The 24,356-nt window shown below is 42.3% G+C and overlaps 2 protein-coding genes across 2 annotated transcripts in view; both read left to right on the forward strand.

Moving 5' to 3' along the window:
• Nucleotides 1-10,867, forward strand: part of ATP6V1B1 (ATPase H+ transporting V1 subunit B1) — a 60,305-nt gene extending 49,438 nt beyond the window's left edge. The window contains exons 5-14 of the mRNA XM_044301302.1: nucleotides 1,601-1,678; nucleotides 1,803-1,942; nucleotides 3,077-3,178; nucleotides 3,274-3,371; nucleotides 4,166-4,289; nucleotides 4,979-5,129; nucleotides 5,792-5,874; nucleotides 7,446-7,550; nucleotides 8,145-8,274; nucleotides 10,539-10,867. Coding sequence (XP_044157237.1) covers nucleotides 1,601-1,678; nucleotides 1,803-1,942; nucleotides 3,077-3,178; nucleotides 3,274-3,371; nucleotides 4,166-4,289; nucleotides 4,979-5,129; nucleotides 5,792-5,874; nucleotides 7,446-7,550; nucleotides 8,145-8,274; nucleotides 10,539-10,705 — 1,178 coding nt within the window. The 3' untranslated portion in view covers nucleotides 10,706-10,867. The remainder of the gene's footprint in view (nucleotides 1-1,600; nucleotides 1,679-1,802; nucleotides 1,943-3,076; nucleotides 3,179-3,273; nucleotides 3,372-4,165; nucleotides 4,290-4,978; nucleotides 5,130-5,791; nucleotides 5,875-7,445; nucleotides 7,551-8,144; nucleotides 8,275-10,538) is intronic.
• Nucleotides 10,868-18,036: 7,169 nt separating this feature from the next.
• Nucleotides 18,037-24,356, forward strand: part of LOC122938829 (shootin-1-like) — a 49,893-nt gene continuing 43,573 nt past the window's right edge. The window contains exon 1 of the mRNA XM_044294659.1: nucleotides 18,037-18,259. Coding sequence (XP_044150594.1) covers nucleotides 18,190-18,259 — 70 coding nt within the window. The 5' untranslated portion in view covers nucleotides 18,037-18,189. The remainder of the gene's footprint in view (nucleotides 18,260-24,356) is intronic.

Below are 24,356 nucleotides of genomic sequence, written 5' to 3' on the forward strand. Positions count from 1 at the left end.
GGAAGCCGGGCTGTGGGGTAGAGCGGCCCTGACGTGACATGAACACGGCTTTTCATGTATAAGGAGGCGTTTTTCTGCCTCTGTGCAGCATTATCTAAGCCATGGTTTGAGCTGTCTGTAGGGGGCGCCTCTGAGCCGCCGGTCACCCCACCTGGAGCCCTGTAAGGATCTGTGTTCCATCTTCTTTATTTGCATCGGGGGCACAAATGACACGAGGTAGGAGACGCTGAAGTGGCGCAGAAGGTTACTGACCTTTCATGGTCACTGAGTCTCCTTCCTGACAGGGATGTCAGTATTATGTGCAGTGACAGGGTGAGCGGGCGATGGTCCCTGAGTGCTAGAAAGTGGGCCACCCCATCAGGGCGCCGAGCCGTCACAGGGACCAGGGTCCGACACGTGTGTCCTACTAATGTGACCTACACAGACCACCGGCTGCAGGTGCATGGATGGAGAGATAGAGAGATAGATATGAGAGAGATAGATGGATGGATGGATAGATCATAGATAGATAGATAGATAGATAGATAGATAGGAGATAGATAGATGATAGATAGATATGAGAGAGATAGATAGATAGATAGATAGATAGATAGATAGATATGAGAGAGAGAGATAGATAGATAGATAGATAGATATGAGAGAGAGAGATAGATAGATAGATAGATAGATAGATAATAGATAGATATGAGATAGATAGAGAGATATGAGATAGATCATAGATAGATAGATAGATGATAGATAGATATGAGATAGATAGATAGATATGAGATAGATGGATGGATGGATGGATAGATAGATAGATAGATAGATATGAGATAGATATTAGATAGATATTAGATAGATAGATAGATAGATAGATAGATAGATAGATAGATAGATATGAGATAGATGGATGGATGGATGGATAGATAGATAGATAGATATGAGATAGATGGATGGATAGATAGATAGATAGATAGATAGATAGATAGATAGATATGAGATAGATATGAGATAGATATTAGATAGATATTAGATAGATAGATAGATAGATAGATAGATAGATATGAGATAGATGGATGGATGGATGGATAGATAGATATGAGATGGATGGATGGATGGATGGATAGATAGATAGATAGATAGATAGATATGAGATAGATATAAGATAGATAGATAGATATGAGATAGATGGATGGATGGATAGATAGATAGATAGAATTCCTATAAACCAACCCAGGGTGTGTCCCTATTTCCCCCATGCTTTGGCAATACTAATGTATAATTTAGACCTGCTAATAAAGCTTTTTTGATAGATAGATAGATAGATAGATAGATAGATAGATATGAGAGAGATAGATAGATAGATAGATAATAGATAGATAGATAGATAGATAGATAGATATGAGATAGATAGATGGATAGATAGATAAATGATAGATAGATAGATGGGCCTCAGTGCATATGACCAATACAATAGATGTAGTGGGTGGAGAACACCTGACGTGATGAGGACATGTCCTCGCTCGGGATACATGTGTATGGAGGTTTCGGAGGGATGGTGGTCGGTGGGAGGTCCAGTGTGAGCGGTCTGACCTCTGTATTCTCTCATTCCTTATAGGTCGTGTTTTCAATGGCTCGGGGAAGCCCATTGACAATGGTCCTACTGTAATGGCAGAAGACTTCTTAGACATTAACGGTAAGAAATACATTTCTACACTGTGATAAGTGGGGGGCATGGAGCTTCTGTTTGTTATCACATGGGGAGCACACATAGAAGAAGAAGACCCCATCCTCTGACGTACACTTCCGTCACCTACTAGGTCAGCCCATTAACCCTTTTGGAAGAACATACCCCGAGGAGATGATACAGACTGGAATCTCCCCAATTGATGTCATGAACAGCATTGCTCGAGGACAGAAAATCCCCATCTTCTCTGCAGCTGGTCTACCGCACAATGAGGTATGAGAAGATGGGGTCATAGAATATCAGTAATAAAATGTCAAAGCAGCTGGACTTGTTTCATTTCTGTTTTTCTTGTAGCTTTTTCACTTGTCACCCGATTGCATTTCTCAATTAAAATGACTCATACAAAGACTCTCCAGCATTAAATACTGGCGCCACACGCTTCAGTAAGCCTTTGGTTTATCAAAACCAAACAAGGACTTTATGGAGGTAAGGATGTTGATCATATTTGCATGACTGGGGCTAGGAGGTGAGATTAAAGTTTTTAGTCATGCAAATGTTATCAACACCCTAACCCCCATCAGGTGTTGGTTATCATACACAGATCAGGCTGACTGAAGCATGAGGCACCAGTATTTAATGCTGGAAGATTCCTTGTACAAGTCATCCTAATGGAAAAAGCAAGTTGGATGAATAGCGAAACATCGTCAAGAAAAACACAAAAGTCCAGACATCTTATTATTGATATCCTGCACCCAAGTATCAGTGTCACTATCCTGTACCCCAAGTGTCACCGTGTCATTATCCTGTACCCCAAGTGTCACTGTGTCATTATCCTGTACCCCAAGTGTCACCATGTCATTATCCTGTACCACAAGTGTCACTGTGTCATTATCTTGTACCACAAGTGTCACAGTGGCATTGTCCTGTACCCCAAGTGTCAGTGTCCTTGTCCTGTACCCCAAGGGTCACCGTGGCATTGTCCTGTACCCCTAGTGTCACTGTGTCCTTGTCCTGTACCCTAAGTGTCACAGTGGCATTGTCCTGTACCCCAAGTGTCAGTGTCCTTGTCCTGTACCCCAAGGGTCACCGTGGCATTGTCCTGTACCCCTAGTGTCAGTGTCCTTGTCCTGTACCCCAAGTGTCACCGTGGCATTGTCCTGTACCCCTAGTGTCAGTGTCCTTGTCCTGTACCCCAAGTGTCACCGTGGCATTGTCCTGTACCCCTAGTGTCACTGTGTCCTTGTCCTGTACCCTAAGTGTCACAGTGGCATTGTCCTGTACCCCAAGTGTCAGTGTCCTTGTCCTGTACCCGAAGTGTCACCGTGTCATTATCCTGTACCCCAAGAACCTGTTTTATTAGGGGGAGGGGGGGTTCTTCTTGTTTTCTTATGGTTTTCTCCCCCATAGATTGCGGCACAGATCTGCAGACAGGCCGGGCTGGTGAAGAAATCAAAGGACGTCATGGACTACCACGATGACAATTTTGCCATTGTGTTTGCCGCGATGGGTGTAAGTAACAACCGCCTAATGAGTTCAGTAATGGCTTCTCATCTCCTATGTGTGACCAGTAATCGAAGAATATGCTGGATGTCTGTCCCCGACAGGTGAACATGGAGACGGCCCGCTTCTTCAAGTCCGACTTTGAGGAAAACGGATCCATGGACAATGTCTGCCTGTTCTTGAATTTAGCCAACGATCCCACGTAAGTGTATGGAGCCAAATAACGTGAGAAGAACCTCGTAGAAATATTGTGGTCCCTGAGATTACAATGTTTTCAGACTAAAACCACTTATGATGCCACTGACAGTCCACTGCACATGACTGGCTGGACCATCCCATCAATCTGTATTGACTTCACTGTTAATCGCCACAGTGATCACCCAATTAACGCATTACTTTGGAGGCAAGTGGAGCCAATGAGAAGGTGCTTTGCTAATGAAATTAATGGCTGTCAAATGGCGCCTCTCCGTGGCACAGTACAGTACTACATATACCTCCCTGCCAACAATCCCTGTTTACCCCCAATCATATACTCTATGTACTAATCCTGAGATAACCAATTGTAGAAGTTTTAACCCCAACTCTAAGGACTCACCCCACACAGCTACCATGACAGATACACCTTGAGACGTCTACAAGGAAACATACAACAGCTCTGCACATGCAGAAATAGGCAAAAAATAGAAGGGCGAGGGTCATTGAGGTGGACGCACATGCTCAGTTCAATCCTACAACTGTCTCTTGAGCTGTAATTGGGAGAGAGCTGTAGCAGAAAGGGCGTGATCACTTATCTGCAGAAAAAAGGACATACCTCTTGAGAAAGAGCACACCCTCCTGAGCTGCAAGCGCGATATAAACAATGAGGAATACAGGGCAGTGCAGTTCTCATGGACAGTATCACACAGATAAGGCTTAGATACACTGGTTTCATAGACGTCATCTCATATGATATGTTCATATAAGTATAATAGACACTCTCGTATTATTGTTCTACAGCATTGAGAGGATCATCACCCCTCGCCTGGCCCTTACCGAAGCAGAGTACCTCGCCTACCAATGTGAGAAGCATGTGCTCGTCATTCTCACAGATATGAGCTCCTACGCTGAAGCTCTACGTGAGGTAATTTCCCATCTTGGACTTTGGCAGGAGTTGGCTATGTCCATCCACAGGCATATATTCATAGAGGTTATGTAAAATTATCTTCCTGGTTGGGTACAGGAATGTGTACAGAAATGAGAGGGGACCCCCAAAATTCTACATGAAACAACCTCCTGGTACTGGCATAGACAACTACTCACTCATCTATCCATCTACCATACAATGGTCTTCAAACAGAATGACATGGTCATGGCATCACTTGATACTTCCATTTATTGTCATAGAAGGCAAGAGTGGTATTAGGGGCTGCAATAGCAGCTGAGGAAGACCCCATTCGCCCCATAAATGGATTGCATTCAGCTAAAGCATAGGGTTTTGATGTTCTGTAGGTCCAATAGTTGAGCATACAGTGACATCACAATAAGGCATGATGATGACTAATGATGTCACTAGTAAAGATTGAGGGGCCAGCATCATTTCAAGATGTCCCTGCCAGACTGGAAAACCCAAGGAAGAACCTTACAATCAGTCCAAGCCAACATTGAACCCAAAAAAGTAATATTTTGGGGGCGAAGCTCTATTTAACTTTTACCCACACCCCATAGTCTCCTTTAGGCCTGGGTGGTGGGTCAGTTCCATGTTAAAAATCCTCTTTGCCAAATTAATCCAATTGGTTTAATCAGCTGTTTCTCCCCGTTGTTCACTCGTAGGTCTCGGCAGCTCGAGAGGAGGTACCAGGTCGACGAGGCTTCCCTGGCTATATGTACACTGACTTGGCCACAATCTATGAACGAGCCGGTCGAGTGGAGGGCAGAAGTGGATCCATTACCCAGATACCAATCCTAACAATGCCTAATGATGGTAGGTGCCCATAACATGGAAAACACCTTTTTCACCATCAGTTTGGTACTGTTTCATATTATAATCCCCTCCACAGGGTTCTTGGTTTAGGTTATTGTCTTAGCCTCTGTTGTGGGGTTAGGCCACTTCCATTATTTCCCATTGGTATATCTTGGCGCTTGTGAAGAGGCATTGAAGCTATGTGTCTTGGAAGCCCCTATCTGCTCTGGTAGACTATTTCAGGACCCTCTATATCAGTATTTCCTAAGTCACGTAGCCCTTACTGAAATAAAATACATGAAAGGATCCCCAAGGCTATGATCAAACAGTGTGGTGCCGATTGATATTTCAAGTCTGTTAAATGGGTTTGACATTGACTTACTAGGCAGGTAGCACTAGAAAGACCTTCTTCTTTCTTTCTGGAGGAGACCTAATTTGCCTACTTTTCCCCGGGAGCATTGCTTACACCAGATTTATCTCCACAAGGAAAACCAGTACCTTCGAAAATCAATACCTACTAAATGACAGCACAAAGACTATGCAAGTACTCTCTAGAGACTTAGCATTCACCCCCTGGGGTACCTACGTTTTATAGTACATCGACCACCTGAATTTCATCTGCATTGGAAAGAGGGTTCGACCTGATGTGGTCTTAAGACCTAATTTATACTGAACTCTTTCAGATATTACTCACCCCATCCCTGACTTGACTGGCTTCATTACCGAAGGACAGATCTATGTGGACAGACAACTACACAACAGACAGGTCAGTTTCATGTGGACCATCATTAAGAGGTGTAGACAGAACTTTCTAATTGAATATACATACAGATTAAACAGAGTTTAATGGGGACCTGTCACCTGGTGCCATCATGCAGTTGGGATTTTGGTTTCCAAATTAACTATAAACAAATTGAATTTGGCTCAAATTTTGGTAAAAATTTAAGTTGCATTCGAATTTAAAGCTTTTGGTGAATCGATTCAGGCAAATTTAGGAGAGAAACAGAGAGAGAGAAAAAAAAATTGAGAATAGAGAGGAAAAAAATTGTCCTAGAAATCCTCAGTGTTATACAAAAATTTTCAATACAATTGGAGAAGTTTAAATTCAGGGAGAATCGATTAGAACCTGAATCAAATTGGTCAACGGATTTGCTTGAATCAAACTCGAGTGGAATTTTTTGACAATTTGTTTGTCTCTAGTCCCATAGCCGCCTACAGTATATAAAACTCGTCCATCCCTGCAAAATATTGTAAATGAATGGAGATCAAACTTATCAGGAAATGAGTCTGGGACTGATCTGCAGCATCAGGTGCATGTGCATTGCGCGGGCACAATCGAGAATATTACACCTTGCTTTGGCGTGCATGTATCCAATGGCGCTGGAGTCCTGGACTCATCTCCTGATGAGTTAGATCTTCATTTACTATACTTTGCAGGGACAGACAAGTTTGCTATAGGCAGGTTTCGCACCATAAACCCCATCATGGTGGTAGCTTAGTGTCCCCAAACCAGGTGACAGGTTTCCAAAACAAGGCTATGGACACCAATGCGAGCATATTTTTATTGTATTTTTGGCTAAAATAATTTTTGAAATTGGGGTTTAACAGTTTCCAACTCTTTGTCCTCTGCAGCTTCTGTGTATTCACATGCATTGCAGGCTGCTAAGTCTCGATCAGTGTTTAATCTGTCTCTGGTGCAGCCCCTCTCTCTGCTCCGCTGAACGCGCAGAAATCCGACATCATTTCTGATTCAAGTTTATTTTATTTGGGTGTAAAGTTGTCGGCTTAGATTTGTGTTCAGAAGAGCAGTGAGAGGGGCTTCATAGAGATCGTCATATGAATTTCACACTGATCAGGGCTGAGTAGTCTGCAACGTATGAGAATACACAGAAGCTGCAGAAGACAAACGGAGCAACATTTTGAATAGAACCCAATTACAAAAAATATTTAAAAAAATACATGCATTTCAGTGAAAAATGCTCTTGTAGGTATCCAGATCCTTTGATGGGTCATTAAACTTTTAACTGCATATGCCTCTATGGAGAAGCCATATTTCTCTTGTACAATGGAGGCCGTATTATATATGAAGTAACGCATTTCAATCTCCTTTACCATGTATGTAGGAAACATGGTTCCATAAATGGCAATTGGCAAGCATAACAGGTGTCAAGAGTTTCCCTACAGAAACTCCTCTTTGTTCCAGACACTTACTGAAAATAAATATGGCGCTCAGCCCGACGGTGATTGCAAAGTGTTTGACAATTGGCATTAGGAAATATGTCCTACTGTAAAAATGAGAAACTCCGCTCCTGCTCAAGGTTGATGAATACTTTTCAGATCTACCCTCCGATCAACGTGCTCCCATCTCTGTCCCGTCTCATGAAATCAGCCATAGGGGAAGGCATGACCAGAAAAGACCACGGAGATGTATCTAACCAGCTGGTGAGTACACGGCAAATCTGAGAAGAGTAGTAGTGGCCCAATAATTGCAAAACTTACAAAAAATACAATACACGCACTGCAAGGGTTTAAATGGGGGAATGTAGGGCACCACAGCATCCAATACCGGGTGGTCAGCATTATATACAATAGACTATACCTGGTGGTCAGTGTATTATACAGTAGACAATACCTGCTGGTAAGCAGTATACAGGAGATAATACCTGGTGGTAGGCAGTATACAGGAGATAATACCTGGTAGTAAGCATTATATACAGTAGATAATACCTGGTAGTAGGCATTATATACAATAGACTATACCTGTTGGTCAGTGTTATATACATTAGACAATACCTGGGGGTAAGCAGTATACAAGAGATAATACCTGGGGGTAAGCAGTATACAGGAGATAATACCTGGTGGTCAGCGTTATATACAATAGACAATACCAGGTGGTAAGCAGTATACAGTAGACAATACCTGGTGGTAAGCATTATATACAGTAGACAATACCTGGTGGGCAGGATACAATTCCAGAATTTTTGGAATAGACCAGGCGTAGACTTGCTGCACTAACCCTTGTTTTTTGTCTCACAGTATGCCTGTTACGCTATTGGAAAGGATGTCCAGGCTATGAAAGCCGTAGTGGGTGAAGAAGCTCTGTCCTCAGATGATCTCTTGTATTTGGAGTTCCTGCAGAAGTTTGAAAAGCAGTTTATTGCTCAGGGTATGTATTGGGATATGGAGATGATTGGAGCGCCCTCTGATAATGGTTGCCAGTATGGGCAGTTTATTAGGGGATGCCAAGGGTTACCCATCAAAAGTCAAGGCTAGAATTAAGACTCATAATGAGTCGGTGGCTCAGTCGTCCGGCAGGATCTCTGGTTCTAGGGCTGGTGATCCAAGGTCTGTGGCATAATATTCCCATCTCAACATCTTCTTCTGGTTACTCGTGCAGTCTTGCAGAGTCTCTCCTACCAAACACTGGTCCCTATCTGCAGACTGCTCTCCTTATATACAGTTTCTAGCTGAACTAGAACCTTCTTAGTGGGAGGGGTGGAGTAGAAAAACCACAGTCTAAACAGAAACAATGTTGCAATTTCAGTCTGTCATTTTATAGGGTTTCAATAAAAGTCTATGGGAATGAATAAACTGTTTTTCCAGACTTAAACAAGTCTTCAGATGTAAACTAGAAAGCTAAACAAGTCAGAAGGTCGGCGTGTCTGGCTTTTTCCCTCCAAAACTTTGCATAGTCCCTTATAGTAACTGTGGAAGATTTCTAACTTCTCACTGCACAGACAGAAAGTCCCAAAGCCGCTCAGTGTTAGCTGGCTGTACATTGACCCTTTTCACAGTACAGTGCACACGTAGAGCAATAACAGTGAAAATAAACGGGATATATTACAATAAACATATAAAATGTAGTTAAACAGTACAAGTGTAAACAGCGGCATAAATCACAGTGCAAGTTAACCCTTTAAAGTGGGCTAATGTCCACAAATATCTGTAGTCAGAAGTACCCTTGCTCCAGTGCACTATATAAGCAAATCTCCAAGTTAACCAATCTTCTCAAAGGACACACCTACTACCTCCTGAAGGTAGGTAACATAGCCACACATCATGGGTAATGCTGTATGACATATAACATACATTCCACCTTTCCACCATCTTAGGATCCATTTGTGGCCCAGTATTAAAATATTGACTCCAACTGACTGGTTCAAGCTGAGACTGGGTCCTATCCTCTGTGTGGGGCAGATGGGGGACCATTCGATCCCATCAGATCCCACACTCTTGAGTGCAGCCTGACTGCTTTGCATCTTCCAGCAAATACACTGTGAATACCGTAATCACCTATGGCTTCTCAGCTTCTGGAAATCATGGTGGAAAGTTTCCCCTGTAGGGTGGTATTACTCAAGTAGTTTCCCTTTAAAGGAACACATCTGCAGACCAGATTATGTGCAAATGATTAGCCATGGCAGCTGCAGATACCGTGGTACAAAGCTTGATGGTTGCAGTCACTGTAAGAGGCACAGAATCATCTTGGTTTACCCACTGTAGCACTATAGCTTCGATGTTACAGAAAGGAATAAAATATAATAAAGAGTCTCATCCAGTGACCATGTCACTCTACACATGTCTCAAATTTCTGGTTTCGCTGAGTATCAAGTGGTTGCTTCACACAGCAAACACCCTATCCTTTAAAGTCCTGTTCTTCCCACTTTGACCCTGATCATAAAGGGTATAAAAGGCTTCAGTTCTCCTCCCCATAGGCTATGACTCTCAATGGCTCTGCTTCTACTCCACAGAACTAGACCTTTCAGAACCCAACAGATCACACCTACCAGGCCTCTAATTTAGACACTTTCTAAGCCCAAAGAACTGGCACATATCACAGCCCTGATCTGATCCAGCTGTAGCCAACCTCCTTCATCAGCAGCATATCTACCCCTCGTCTCACAGATGATCACTGTGTTAGCTCACCTGTGAAGACTTGGCCTTACTCAGTGGAAGAGTAGACTTGTTTCTCTTTATAGGTTTGCCTCAATTGGCTAGGAACCCTGCTATACAGCTTTACACAAACCCATTACATCTTCTGGCCTCCAATCTACTTCTGTTCCTAATGTTCAAGAACTCCACACTCCTCTCAGATGTTATAGGCCCCAGGTCTAGTTATTACCCAGACCAACACTGTAGGCATTGCATCATCCACTCTTGACCACTGGCGCCAAACATGAGCTACCTGTAACACAGTGATGGTGCTATGCACTGGCATGATAATGCAGTGTATTGTCATCACTGTGCACATCGTCCCCATTCCTGGCCATGCTGACCATCCATACCTCCCTTTTCGGTGGCTGACAGCCAAGTAGATAAGTAGATCGTAATTTCTACAGCCAGCCATCACAACCCGCCACGGGAACAACACTGCATAGTTCATGCTCCTTGCATACATTTGTACTTCTAACTACTGCTGCTCTTTTTCTCCAGGAGCCTATGAGAACAGAACCATATTTGAGTCATTGGATATTGGATGGCAGCTGCTACGCATCTTCCCTAAGGAACTACTAAAACGTATCCCAGAATCAATGCTGGCAGAGTTTTATCCAAGAGAATCCAGAGCACAAGCAGCAGCCACTACTACTAATCGCAAATGAGTGGACCTGAAATCCCCCAATACACACAACTCGTAGACTGTGTGAGTACATCCAGTCTGCAGGTTGTCCCATTTTTCCTTTGTGTCTTCTTTGCCCAGAAATTGCCCCATTATTTATTAAGAATGCTGTTATCTAAACTATTACACTGGAATAAAAAGATGAAAATGGTGTTTGTTTTTTCCTTCTTCTGGAGGCTTCTGTTCTCTTCCTACAAATCAAAACCGCCAATGATCACGGTGCCCCTTGAGGGCCTAAAAAACAAGGCTGAGTGTGTTATGTCTCTTCTCGCATCCATCTTGCCAGACAGAAGTTGTGTCTGCCCAGACCACAATAAATAGATGCTTCAGTAATTCTGATGGTCAGGGAACTAGGTTCAAGCATTTGAAGAAAACCTTTATGTGTTAATTGTTAATCCCTACAGTATCTGGGGACTTCGTGCATTTTATTAGAAGCCATGGGCAAACGATTGAGTTCTTTGCTCACTTGGATGTGGGGAGCTTGAAAGAAAAGTGAGAGCATAGACACAAATATACTGGTTACACCAATGGTAATACAACAGTTAATTGTAATCTTCAACATTTGCAATTTTTTTTTTTCACTAATCCCTCAATGTCCTAGGCAAACGCATGGAAAACCATCATCTATGGTCTGACAACTCCAACAGACAGATCCTCGTATTTCAGTTTTTTGAACCTCCTGACTGTAAGCATGACATAGAAAAAGGGAGGCTAACAACAATTATACCTGAAGTTTTTTATTAAGTGGGATGAAAGAATTAATACACAAATTCAATTCTTTAGTGGTTATGTCTGGTGCTCCTGCTTTAGTAGTTGTCCCCCCGGTGATCCAGGGATCAACTCTGCTAATCTAGAGCTTTAATGGTCACCTTTGTCAGTTCTATAGTTTGTTGGGATCCAGCACATTAGTGGTTATCCTTTGTAATGTGGTGGGCATGCCTGGTGGTCCTGCTTTAGTAGTTATCCTGGGGGATCCTAGTGGTATCAAGTACTTTAGTGGTCCTGCTTTGTAATATAGTGGGCATGCCTGGCAGTCGAGCACTTTCCGGGTTATCCCTTTGGCCCCTTTCACACGAGCGTGACGGATTAGGTCCGGATGCGTTCAGGGTGCGTTCAGTGAATCTCGCACTATTTTGCAAGCAAGTTCAGTCAGTTTTGTCTGCGATTGCGTTCAGTTGTTCAGTTTTTTCCGCGCGGGTGCAATGCGTTTTGATGCGTTTTTCACGCAGCCCCATTCACTTCTATGGGGCCAGGGCTGCGTGAAAAACGCAGAATATAGAACATGCTGCGATTTTCACGCAACGCAGAACTGATGCGTGAAAAACAACGCTCATGTACACAGACCCATTGAAATGAATGGGTCAAGATTCAGTGCGGGTGCTATGCGTTCACGTCACGCACTGCACCCGCGCGTAAATCACGCTCGTGTGAAAGGGACCTCCCTTAGTGGTGAAAGCATTGTGAATCCTTGATAGGAATGACCAACGTAAGTGTTAGGTCCCTTTCACATGAGCGAGTTTTCCGCGCGGGTGCAATGCGTGACGTGATTGCATAGCACCCGCACTGAATCCTGACCCATTCATTACAATTGGGGTGTACACATGAGCGTTTTTTTCACGCATCATTTCTGCGTTGCGTGAAAAACGCAGCATGTTCTATATCCTGCGTTTTTCACGCTTCCCTGGCCTCATAGAAGTGAATAGGGCTTCAGTGAAAAACGCCTTGCGGCCGGGATGCGATGCGTTTTTTACTGATGATTGCTAGGAGATGTTGTTTGTAAACCTTCCGTTTTTTCTCACGCGCGTGAAAAATGCATCAAAACGCATTGCACCTGCGAGGAAAACACTGAACAACTGAACGCAATCGCAAACAAAACTGACTGAACTTGCTTGCAAAATGGCGCGAGTTTCACTGAACGCATCCGGACCTAATCCGTCAAACTCGCGTGAAAGGGGCCTTTATCTTCTGGCTTCTATTTTCTTTCCTCCTCTTGGTTGTTCTTCCCTCTGGCCTCATCTCTCTGTCATCTGATCTGATATAAAGTGCAGCCCTTGAGAGGTTTCACAGTCACTAATACCAACACAAACATGAAAATAAAAACATTTTTTATAATAAGTTTGTTTTGTTGTAAATTAGTTATAGGTGGCGATGGTAAGTAGTGTATGGAAGCCTCTTCAATTTTAGAGGTGGAGAGACAGTGTTTTGTTGACTTGCAGCTGATTAGTTGGTGTTACGGATCAGTGTGGACCCACTGTGCCAACTAACCGGTTTGGCTTTGGGCCATAATTCAGGTGCTTCCCTGGTATTTACCCTTTAAACCCTATACAGGGATCTAGACTTCACTGCAGGAAAGCAACTGGATTAGTTGTATTGTAGTGTAGTTGGAGGCTTACCCGCTGGGGGCAGGGATTCTGGTGCAAGCAGTAAAAGCTTGGGGTACAGAAAACTTAAACACAAACTGAACTTGGACTTGTAGGAGCGCACAGGCAAGATGGCACACACTTGAAATACAGGCAAGAGATAACGTGGGATAAACGCAGGTAAATTGCAATAGCATTAGACTATCAAACACCTTTTCTGGTCACCAGAGAACCTAAAGTTCAGGCACCCTTCTACTGGAGAGGGCATCTTAAATACCCAGGGACCCTCAACCAAAGGAAGCTTCAGGTAGGAACATGGAGTCAGCAGCATAGATAGAACATCAGCGACCAGAACAATCATTGACATGGTAAGTGGCTCAGCGTCTGTGTCCACAGGGTACGGAAGGAGGGTGACGGGTATGGACTGCAGACCTAGCAGTTGGCTACAACTTACTTGGTGAATGGTGCTGTGACTTTCTGCTGAGAAAGGGGAAGAGAGAGCTGCTTCATTAAGTGTCCAAGCACAAAGCTGCTCCAATGTTACTAATAATCACACACACACTGGGAAATACTGGTACAAAGAAACTCATGGACAGGACTCATGGCAGTTCAAATATAAATTACCTTCATGTTTTTTTAGTCTGTTAGGAGTGGTGTAGATTTCCCAGTCTGCCCAGTATGGGTGACGTAAGCTTTTATTACCATAAAACACGACAAGTCTAATATCTGTGACTTTATGGACTTCCCTATATCTCTCTCATAGTGTCACTTCCTTCATTTCATCTCTACTAATATAATGTTTAACTTAAACCCGAGTAAACCCAAGAACTACAGTTCTCTAACTTCTATAGTAGCCATCTAAAAAAGTTATTGCCCCCATGTAGCTCCCTCCCCCCATTATTGCATATATATCATATTCAACGCTTTCCGATGTTTGGCAGCTGGGACCCCATCAATCATGAGATCAGGGATCCCGTGCTCATCTACCGCTGTGTCCAAAGTCTATAGGACTCACTAGGACCGCATTGTACTCGACTTTCTCCATCCCCCCCATTGACTTTGAAGGGAGCAGTAGCGCGTATGAGTGATTGTCGCATCATTCCAGCAGTCGGACAATTATAGTGTTGATATGAGGCATCCCCTTTAAATGCAGTTGAATCTGCATGATCACAATCTGAGTCAGGACATTTTTATGCATTTTACATATACAAGGTACAGGATGGCCCACGAAAAAGTAGCCCGCCTCCAGCGAAAGTATGACAAGATGGACGAGAAAGTGGATTGTTTTTTTATTTTATTACCCACCAATCACAAAATATTCTGAAAGTGGTCCTCTTGTCATACTAACGCTGGAGGCGGGCTACTTTTTTGTGGGCCACCCAGTATAATACATTCTAATACAGTGCAAGCGTTAAAGGGAGTCTAAAATCTTCAAAGTAAGCATACCGCCATGTAGGGTAGATGCCTCGAAACACAACTATATCGAATCCAGTCCTCTAATCCAAAGAAATGTATCTCTTTATTTTTATGGAAATAAGGTTTCAGCGAGGGCGATCTGACAATACCACTCCAAAGGCTCAGCAACAAGTCATCCAGGCCTTGCCATTAGAGTTAACTAAGGCCAAGGTCTTAATAATAAGATCAAGACTTGGTAAAATGGGGTTCAGGGGACAAAAGCAAGAAGAAAAGCATTAATACTAAAGAAAACCATCTTTGTATTTGTAAAAGAAGAACATCTGGATAATTTCTAGACCATTGGAAGAATGACATGGACAACACGGGATCTATCAGGTGCACAGCCATAAGGGGAGTAGTGGTAGCCTGGAGCCTAAAAAGACCCTAATTTTCCTCCAGCACATAAGACAACACCAGCATAATAAATAGCACATGGTAGGTGGTGGCCCTAGTACATCTATTGTTGAGTGGAAAGTTGTGGACAAAGGGGAAGCTCTGATGTCTCAGGATCTGGTCCACTGTCTTACCATTATTGAAGGAACCATAGATTCTGCAATGAGGAGTTGAGGAGAACCTCCATCTGCCCATAAGCTGTAACCTGGTCCACTGTCTTACCATTATTGAATGAACCATAGATTCTGCAATGAGGAGTTGAGGAGAACCTCCATCTGCCCATAAGCTGTAACCTGGTCCACTGTCTTACCATTATTAAATGAACCATTTTACCATTATTGAATGAAACAATGAGAAAGTGCGCTGCAGTATAACAATGGCTGGGTCAGGCCGGTATACATGTCTATTCTGCACAAGGGACGGACAAGTCCTGTGGGATCCATGCCTGGTTCATTTTAATGAATGTGAGCTTGTCCACATAGGCTGTGGACAGGCGGCTGCGCTTGTCTGTGATGACGCCCCCTGCCGTGCTAAACACAGGTTCAGATAATACACTGGCTGCAGGGCAGACCAGCACCTCCAAGGCATAAAGGGCAAGATCAGGCCATGTGCCCAATTTGGAGACCCAGAAGTTGAAGGACACGTCATTCAGTACATGTAGGCGTGTGCACACATACTGCTCCACCATGTTGTTGAAATGCTGCCTCCTGCTAAGACGTTCCATATCAGCTGGTGGTGCTGGTTGTTGTGGCGTGCTGACCAAGCTTTTCCACATGTCAGCCATGCTAACCCCGCCTTCTGAGGTGCTGGCAGTGCCCCAGCTGCGTTGGCAACCTCTTCCTCCTCCTCTGCCTTAGCTTGTGCTTCCACTGTGCCCCCGCTGTCAGGTGGGAATGCCACCAGCAGCGCGTCTACCAGCGTGCACTTGTACTTGCGCATCTTATTATCACGCTCCAGTGACGGAATTAAGGACGGTACGTTGTCCTTGTAACGGGGATCTAGCAGCGTGGCCACCCAGTAATCAGCACAAGTTAGAATGTGGGCAACTCGGCGGTCGTTGTGGAGACACTGCAGCATGTAATCGCTCATGTGTGCCAGGCTGCCCAGAGGCAACGACAAGCTGTCCTCTATGGGAGGTGTATTGTCTGTGTCCTCTGTATCCCCCCAGCCACGCACCAGTGATGGCCATGAGCTGGTCTGTGTGCCACCCTGCTGTGAACAAGGTTCCTCCTCATCCTCCACCTCCTCATCCTCCACCTCGTCATCTTCCAGAACTGTGCCCTGGCTGGACAATTGTGTACCTTGGCTTTGTGGGTTCAGGAACCCACCCTTGGAGGCACTTGTGAACGACTTGTCGGAAAACCCTATGAAATGATCCCTCTTCCTCCTCCTGTGCCACATCCTCTTCTATCATCGCCAGCAGTTTTTTCAAGGAGAAATAGAAGTGGGATAGTAACGAGATTTCGCCCATTATCACACACCACCAGGCCGGGCTTGAGGCTCACTGGCACCAACCACTCCTCGGTCTGTTGTTCACGGCCCGTCCACAGCTCCTGCGCGGTGTGGGGTTTGTCCTTCAAACAGATACGTTTTAAAACTGCCTGCTGTCGTTTACCCCTGGCTGTGCTGAAGTTGGTGGTGAAGGTGTTACGCTGACTGGATGAGGAGCCGGTAGAGGATGAGGAAGTGGAGTAGGAGGAGGAAGCAACAGGAGGCAAACAGATGGCGTTGCACAGTGCAGCGGTATTTGGTCGGGGCTAATGCTGCTGTACGAATAGTGAGGCCAGAAAAAACATGAATTTGTCAACCAACAATGTAACAGCCGTATTGACTGGTTGTATTAGACTGTCAGAAATGCAGCAAAGGCCGCAAAAGTAGGGTCCGGCACAGAATGGGTGTTTTTTTCAAACAACAATATAACAGCGGTATCTAACGGTTTTATTGGACTGTCAGATTTGCAGTGCAGGCCGCAAAGGTACTTTATGCAAAAAAGATATGATTTTTTTCACCCACAGTGAGACAGTTGGATTTAACAGATTTTCTTTCACTGTCACAAATGCAGTGCAGGGCGCAAATGTACTTTTTAGCAAAAAAAAATATATATAATTTGTCCCCCCAGAATCTAACAGATGGATTTACTTGGATTGTACTTTACAGAAAAAAAATGTGAATATGTCACCCCCTGTGTCCCTGAACTCACAGATGGATTCCCTATATGATTTTCCCTTCCCCTGGCACATATACAGGTGCACTTAAAAAATGGGTATATGTTGCCCACTGAACTAAAAGAACAGGGTTACATTATTGTCTCTGGCACATATCCGTTGCTGTTGCACTGAACTTGCACAAAATGGCCGCCGACGCCCACCTAACTAACAGACGGATAAAACTTATTTTTCTCTGTCACTGGGCTCGGGGCAGGGTACAAAAATGTTGCACTGCACCCACAAAACAAAATCTATGTAGATCGCTGGGTTAATAACAAGTTCTGATCACAGATTCTCTCCCTTTCAGCAGCAGCAGCATCCTCTCCCTACACTAGTAACAGCAGAGTGACGGGCGGCGCTACGTGACTCCAGCTTATATAGAGGCTGGGTCACAAGGTGCTCTGGCCAATCACAGCCATGCCATTAGTAATCATGGCTGTGATGGCTTCTAAGGGCACAAGAGTTAAACGCTTGTTGATTGGCTGCTCTGAGCCTTTCAAAAAGCGCCATTAAGTCGCCGAACACCGAACCCGAACTTTTACTGAAATGTTCGAGTTCGGGGTTAAAAAATTGGGTTCAGGTTCGCTCAACCCTACTCTAGTGTCCGATACAATATTTTGCAAAAAAACTGGTGACAATTAAAAAAGGACAAATCAAAGAGACTGGACACCCGGGGAGAAAATCACAGCAGCTATACAAAACGTGTAGGATATTTCTTTATATTACAATATCTTTTATTCATTTTTAGTACAAAAAAAAGCCAAAAATCAAGAATCACAAGTAAAATAATTGAAAGTGTCAGAAATGACAGGTGGACTACCAGCTGTTTCCTTCATACTTTACCTATTATATAAGCAGAGTAGACTTTGGAGTGAGGCCCAGGCCATAAAGCTCTTCTGCAGGGAAGTCTCCTGGCCGCCCGGCTGCCTCTACATTAGGAGAAGTGACAGAGGTCTGCACATGGGGGAGAAGGGAGTGGAGTTTCAATTCCCTAATAGCCTGGAAATAGAGGCAGTTCCTTCTTCTTTCAGGATTATGTTCCTCTAGAGAACATGGCGGAGGCACAGGTGGAGCAGGACGCTCATATCTCCTGTATAGAAGAGGAGCTCCGCTGGCTGGCAGGTAATGTTATCATCTTGGAGTCACTCCGGTATAGGGCACACCTCTGGGCTGTCCTCCATGGGAATGGTAACATGAAAGTGAGGCTATAGGTCTGTATGTGTACAGTAACATGTGTATAACACGGTCTGTATGTGTACAGTAACATGTGTATAATACGGTCTGTATGTGTACAGTAACATGTGTATAACACGGTCTGTATGTGTACAGTAACATGTGTATAACACGGTCTGTATGTGTACAGTAACATGTGTATAACACGGTCTGTATGTGTACAGTAACATGTGTATAACACGTCTGTATGTGTACAGTAACATGTATAATACGTCTGTATGTGTACAGTAACATGTGTATAATACGTCTGTATGTGTACAGTAACATGTATAATACGTCTGTATGTGTACAGTAACATGTGTATAATACGGTCTGTATGTGTACAGTAACATGTGTATAACACGTCTGTATGTGTACAGTAACATGTGTATAATACGGTCTGTATGTGTACAGTAACATGTGTATAATACGGTCTGTATGTGTACAGTAACATGTGTATAATACGGTCTGTATGTGTACAGTAACATGTGTATAATACAGTCTGTATGTGTACAGTAACATGTGTATAACACGGTCTGTATGTGTACAGTAACATGTGTATAACACGGTCTGTATGTGTACAGTAACATGTGTATAACACGGTCTGTATGTGTACAGTAACATGTGTATAACACGTCTGTATGTGTACAGTAACATGTGTATAACACGGTCTGTATGTGTACAGTAACATGTATAATACGTCTGTATGTGTACAGTAACATGTGTATAATACGTCTGTATGTGTACAGTAACATGTATAATACGTCTGTATGTGTACACTAACATGTGTATAACACGTCTGTATGTGTACAGTAACATGTGTATAACACGTCTGTATGTGTACAGTAACATGTGTATAATACGGTCTGTATGTGTACAGTAACATGTGTATAACACGGTCTGTATGTGTACAGTAACATGTGTATAACACGTCTGTATGTGTACAGTAACATGTGTATAACACGGTCTGTATGTGTACAGTAACATGTGTATAACACGGTCTGTATGTGTACAGTAACATGTGTATAACACGTCTGTATGTGTACAGTAACATGTGTATAATACGGTCTGTATGTGTACAGTAACATGTGTATAACACGGTCTGTATGTGTACAGTAACATGTGTATAACACGGTCTGTATGTGTACAGTAACATGTGTATAACACGTCTGTATGTGTACAGTAACATGTGTATAATACGTCTGTATGTGTACAGTAACATGTGTATAACACGGTCTGTATGTGTACAGTAACATGTGTATAACACGGTCTGTATGTGTACAGTAACATGTGTATAACACGTCTGTATGTGTACAGTAACATGTGTATAATACGGTCTGTATGTGTACAGTAACATGTGTATAACACGGTCTGTATGTGTACAGTAACATGTGTATAACACGGTCTGTATGTGTACAGTAACATGTGTATAACACGTCTGTATGTGTACAGTAACATGTGTATAATACGTCTGTATGTGTACAGTAACATGTGTATAACACGGTCTGTATGTGTACAGTAACATGTGTATAACACGGTCTGTATGTGTACAGTAACATGTGTATAACACGGTCTGTATGTGTACAGTAACATGTGTATAACACGTCTGTATGTGTACAGTAACATGTGTATAACACGTCTGTATGTGTACAGTAACATGTGTATAACACGGTCTGTATGTGTACAGTAACATGTGTATAACACGGTCTGTATGTGTACACTAACATGTGTATAACACGTCTGTATGTGTACAGTAACATGTGTATAACACGGTCTGTATGTGTACACTAACATGTGTATAACACGGTCTGTATGTGTACAGTAACATGTATAATACGGTCTGTATGTGTACAGTAACATGTGTATAATACGGTCTGTATGTGTACAGTAACATGTGTATAACACGGTCTGTATGTGTACAGTAACATGTGTATAACACGGTCTGTATGTGTACAGTAACATGTGTATAACACGGTCTGTATGTGTACACTAACATGTGTATAATACGTCTGTATGTGTACAGTAACATGTGTATAATACGTCTGTATGTGTACAGTAACATGTATAATACGTCTGTATGTGTACAGTAACATGTGTATAATACGGTCTGTATGTGTACAGTAACATGTGTATAACACGTCTGTATGTGTACAGTAACATGTGTATAATACGTCTGTATGTGTACAGTAACATGTGTATAACACGTCTGTATGTGTACAGTAACATGTGTAAAACACGTCTGTATGTGTACAGTAACATGTGTATAATACGGTCTGTATGTGTACAGTAACATGTGTATAATACGTCTGTATGTGTACAGTAACATGTGTATAATACGTCTGTATGTGTACAGTAACATGTGTATAACACGTCTGTATGTGTACAGTAACATGTGTATAATACGGTCTGTATGTGTACAGTAACATGTGTATAACACGTCTGTATGTGTACAGTAACATGTGTATAATACGGTCTGTATGTGTACAGTAACATGTGTATAACACGTCTGTATGTGTACAGTAACATGTGTATAACACGTCTGTATGTGTACAGTAACATGTGTATAATACGGTCTGTATGTGTACAGTAACATGTGTATAATACGTCTGTATGTGTACAGTAACATGTGTATAATACGTCTGTATGTGTACAGTAACATGTGTATAACACGTCTGTATGTGTACAGTAACATGTGTATAATACGTCTGTATGTGTACAGTAACATGTGTATAATACGGACTGTACAGCGCTGTTCTGTATGGTAACATAGAACATGTGTAATGTATGTATAATATGTATGTATAGTACACAGTATATAGTAGTGTATGTATAATATGTATGTATAGTACACAGTATATAGTAGTATATGTATAATATGTATGTACAGTACACAGTATATAGTAGTGTATGTATAATATGTATGTACAGTATACAGTATATAGTAGTGTATTTATAATATGTATGTATAGTACACAGTATATAGTAGTGTATGTATAATATGTATGTATAGTACACAGTATATAGTAGTGTATGTATAATATGTATGTATAGTATATAGTAGTGTATGTATAATATGTATGTATAGTACACAGTATATAGTAGTGTATGTATAATATGTATGTATAGTACACAGTATATAGTAGTGTATGTATAATATGTATGTACAGTATATAGTAGTGTATGTATAATATGTATGTATAGTACACAGTATATAGTAGTGTATGTATAATATGTATGTACAGTATATAGTAGTGTATGTATAATATGTATGTATAGTACACAGTATATAGTAGTGTATGTATAATATGTATGTATAGTACACAGTATATAGTAGTGTATGTATAATATGTATGTACAGTATATAGTAGTGTATGTATAATATGTATGTATAGTACACAGTATATAGTAGTGTATGTATAATAGGTATGTATAGTACACAGTATATAGTAGTGTATGTATAATATGTACAGTATACAGTAGGTGTATATAGTAGTATATGTATAATATGTATGTATAGTACACAGTATATAGTAGTATATGTATAATATGTATGTACAGTATACAGTATATAGTAGTATATGTATAATATGTACAGTATACAGTAGGTGTATATAGTAGTATATGTATAATATGTACAGTATACAGTAGGTGTATATAGTAGTATATGTATAATATGTATGTATACAGTAGGTGTATATAGTAATATGTACGTAAAGTAGGTGTATATGGTAGTATATGTATAATATGTATGTATAGTAGGTGTATATAGTAGTATATGTATAATATGTATGTATACAGTAGGTGTATATAGTAATATGTACGTAAAGTAGGTGTATATGGTAGTATATGTATAATATGTATGTATACAGTAGGTGTATATAGTAATATGTATGTATAGTAGGTGTATATAGTAGTATATGTATAATATGTATGTATAGTAGGTGTATAATATTATTATTATTATTTATTATTAAAGCGCCATTCATTCTATAGCGCTGTACATATGATAAGGGGTGCACATACATAATACAGATAATTGTGTATAGTAGGTGTATATACTATATATATAGTGGTAAAAAGTATAAAGTAGTCGGCATGAAAGGGTTAAAGTCTACAGCGCTGACTCAGAGCGGGGACATGGCCAGCTGGGCCTCACAGGTGTGTAGCATGTTCATGTTCTTTATAAATAGTGGTGCCTGGAGGACCTCGTGAGGGGACCATGTAGAGCATAGAGAGAGCACCCGGCCCTGCAGCCACTGGTAGAGAGGACCAGCCACATGGAATGGTATTTAGCTATCGAGTGGAGGTGAGTGACTCTCACAGATTGGTGCACCACCCTTGGGACCTATCTTTGTTGAGCCACTATTTTCTAGTATCATCTGTGCCCGACACACGAGTCTTGGCCCAAAAGATATTTAGTAAGGTTTGGCGCCCCGTTACCTAGTAGTATGTGTAGTTATATATGTATTATAATATATGTATACTATATATAGTAGGGAGGACAGAAGGCAACTAATTATTTAAAAACATAAAAACATAAAAACATAGTCCAGTTATAGATCAGGAGGAGATAAGCAGATTAGAAAAGATATTTATGGGAAAACTTGTATTTTATTCATTTATACTTTATGTACATTTTTGCCTTTTAATGCTTAGGAGTCCAGGGGGCGGTCCTATCAGTGATTGACAGCTAGCTTTGTACGGTCAGTTATACAGGGAGGGCTGTCAGTCACTAGTAGTACTGAATACGACACTTCTAAGCATAGAAAAAACATGCATTAACAGGTAAATGTAAAAAATACAAATTATACTAAATATTTTCCTCAAAAATCTATATATCAATCTTCTCAATTCTGCTCTATAACTAGAGATGGCCTTGCGATTCGCCCGGCGGTCTCTTCGCGGCAAACTTTGCTCATTTGCGCTTCGTCGAACATGTGAACATATGGAGAAATTCGCATGCGCCATTTTTTTTTGCATAGCGCCGAACTTTGACCAGTGACACATCCATCAGGTGGGACAGGACAGCCAATTGAGACGTATCAGCACATGGACACCCCCCACACTATAACAGAACCCGTGCCAGTGTAGGGAGAGGTTGCTGTGTGGAGCAGGGACAGGCTGTTAGGGACACCAAACGCTAGCTAATAGGGCCACAAAAGTCCTTTTAAGGACTGGTATAGGTGTGCTATCGATAGGTGTGACATACTGAGGGGTGTGATATACTTATAATATACTATCTATAATGTGCAGCAGTTGTGTGCGGTTCTGCTGAGATACCGCAGCTAGATAGAGGGACAAACACTATTGGAATAACTAATTGCAACTGGTGTGATATACCTGTTGCCCCCCCAAAAAACAGCTTGAGGGCTGAGTTATACCTTCTTCCACAAAATACTTATTGAAGGGTGCTATATACCAAATACTGATTGAGGCCTGCCAAATACCTTCTTCCACTAATACTGCTCTTCTCTACGGACTTAGGCAGAGGGTCATTTAGAAAATGACAGGCAGAGGAAGAGGCAGGCCATTCCGCAGGGGTTGTAGGGGTCGGGCAGGTGCACCAGGTCGGAGACTAAGTTCGAAGTTGGAGAAGGTGCTTGCGATTACGTCAAATGACGCACCAGAGTTGGTTGAGTGGCTCACTCACCCTTCCGCTACTGCAGCCTCCTCATCTTCTGTATCTGCACCCTCCTCACTCTCTGCCGTGTGCACCCCCAAAGACACCCCGACCACCACCATAGCCCCTCCACTCGAGTCAGAGGAATTATTTTCCCATCCATTCCCAAACCTTACCGATGCGCAGCCATACTTGACATCGGATCAGGAAGAGGAGGTAGCAACGGCCGCCACCCAGCTGTCTGACGACAGTACCCAGATCAGCCCAAGGAGGGTGATCCCCGCTGTTGCTGCCTACTCCGAGATCTCTAATGTCAGTGGTGGTGAAGGTGACGATGATGACGTGTCACGTGGGTGCACCCAAGAGAGGAAGAGGAGGGGAGTTCAG

This window comes from Bufo gargarizans, chromosome 1 (genome assembly GCF_014858855.1).
Source record: "Bufo gargarizans isolate SCDJY-AF-19 chromosome 1, ASM1485885v1, whole genome shotgun sequence".
NCBI lineage: Eukaryota > Metazoa > Chordata > Amphibia > Anura > Bufonidae > Bufo > Bufo gargarizans.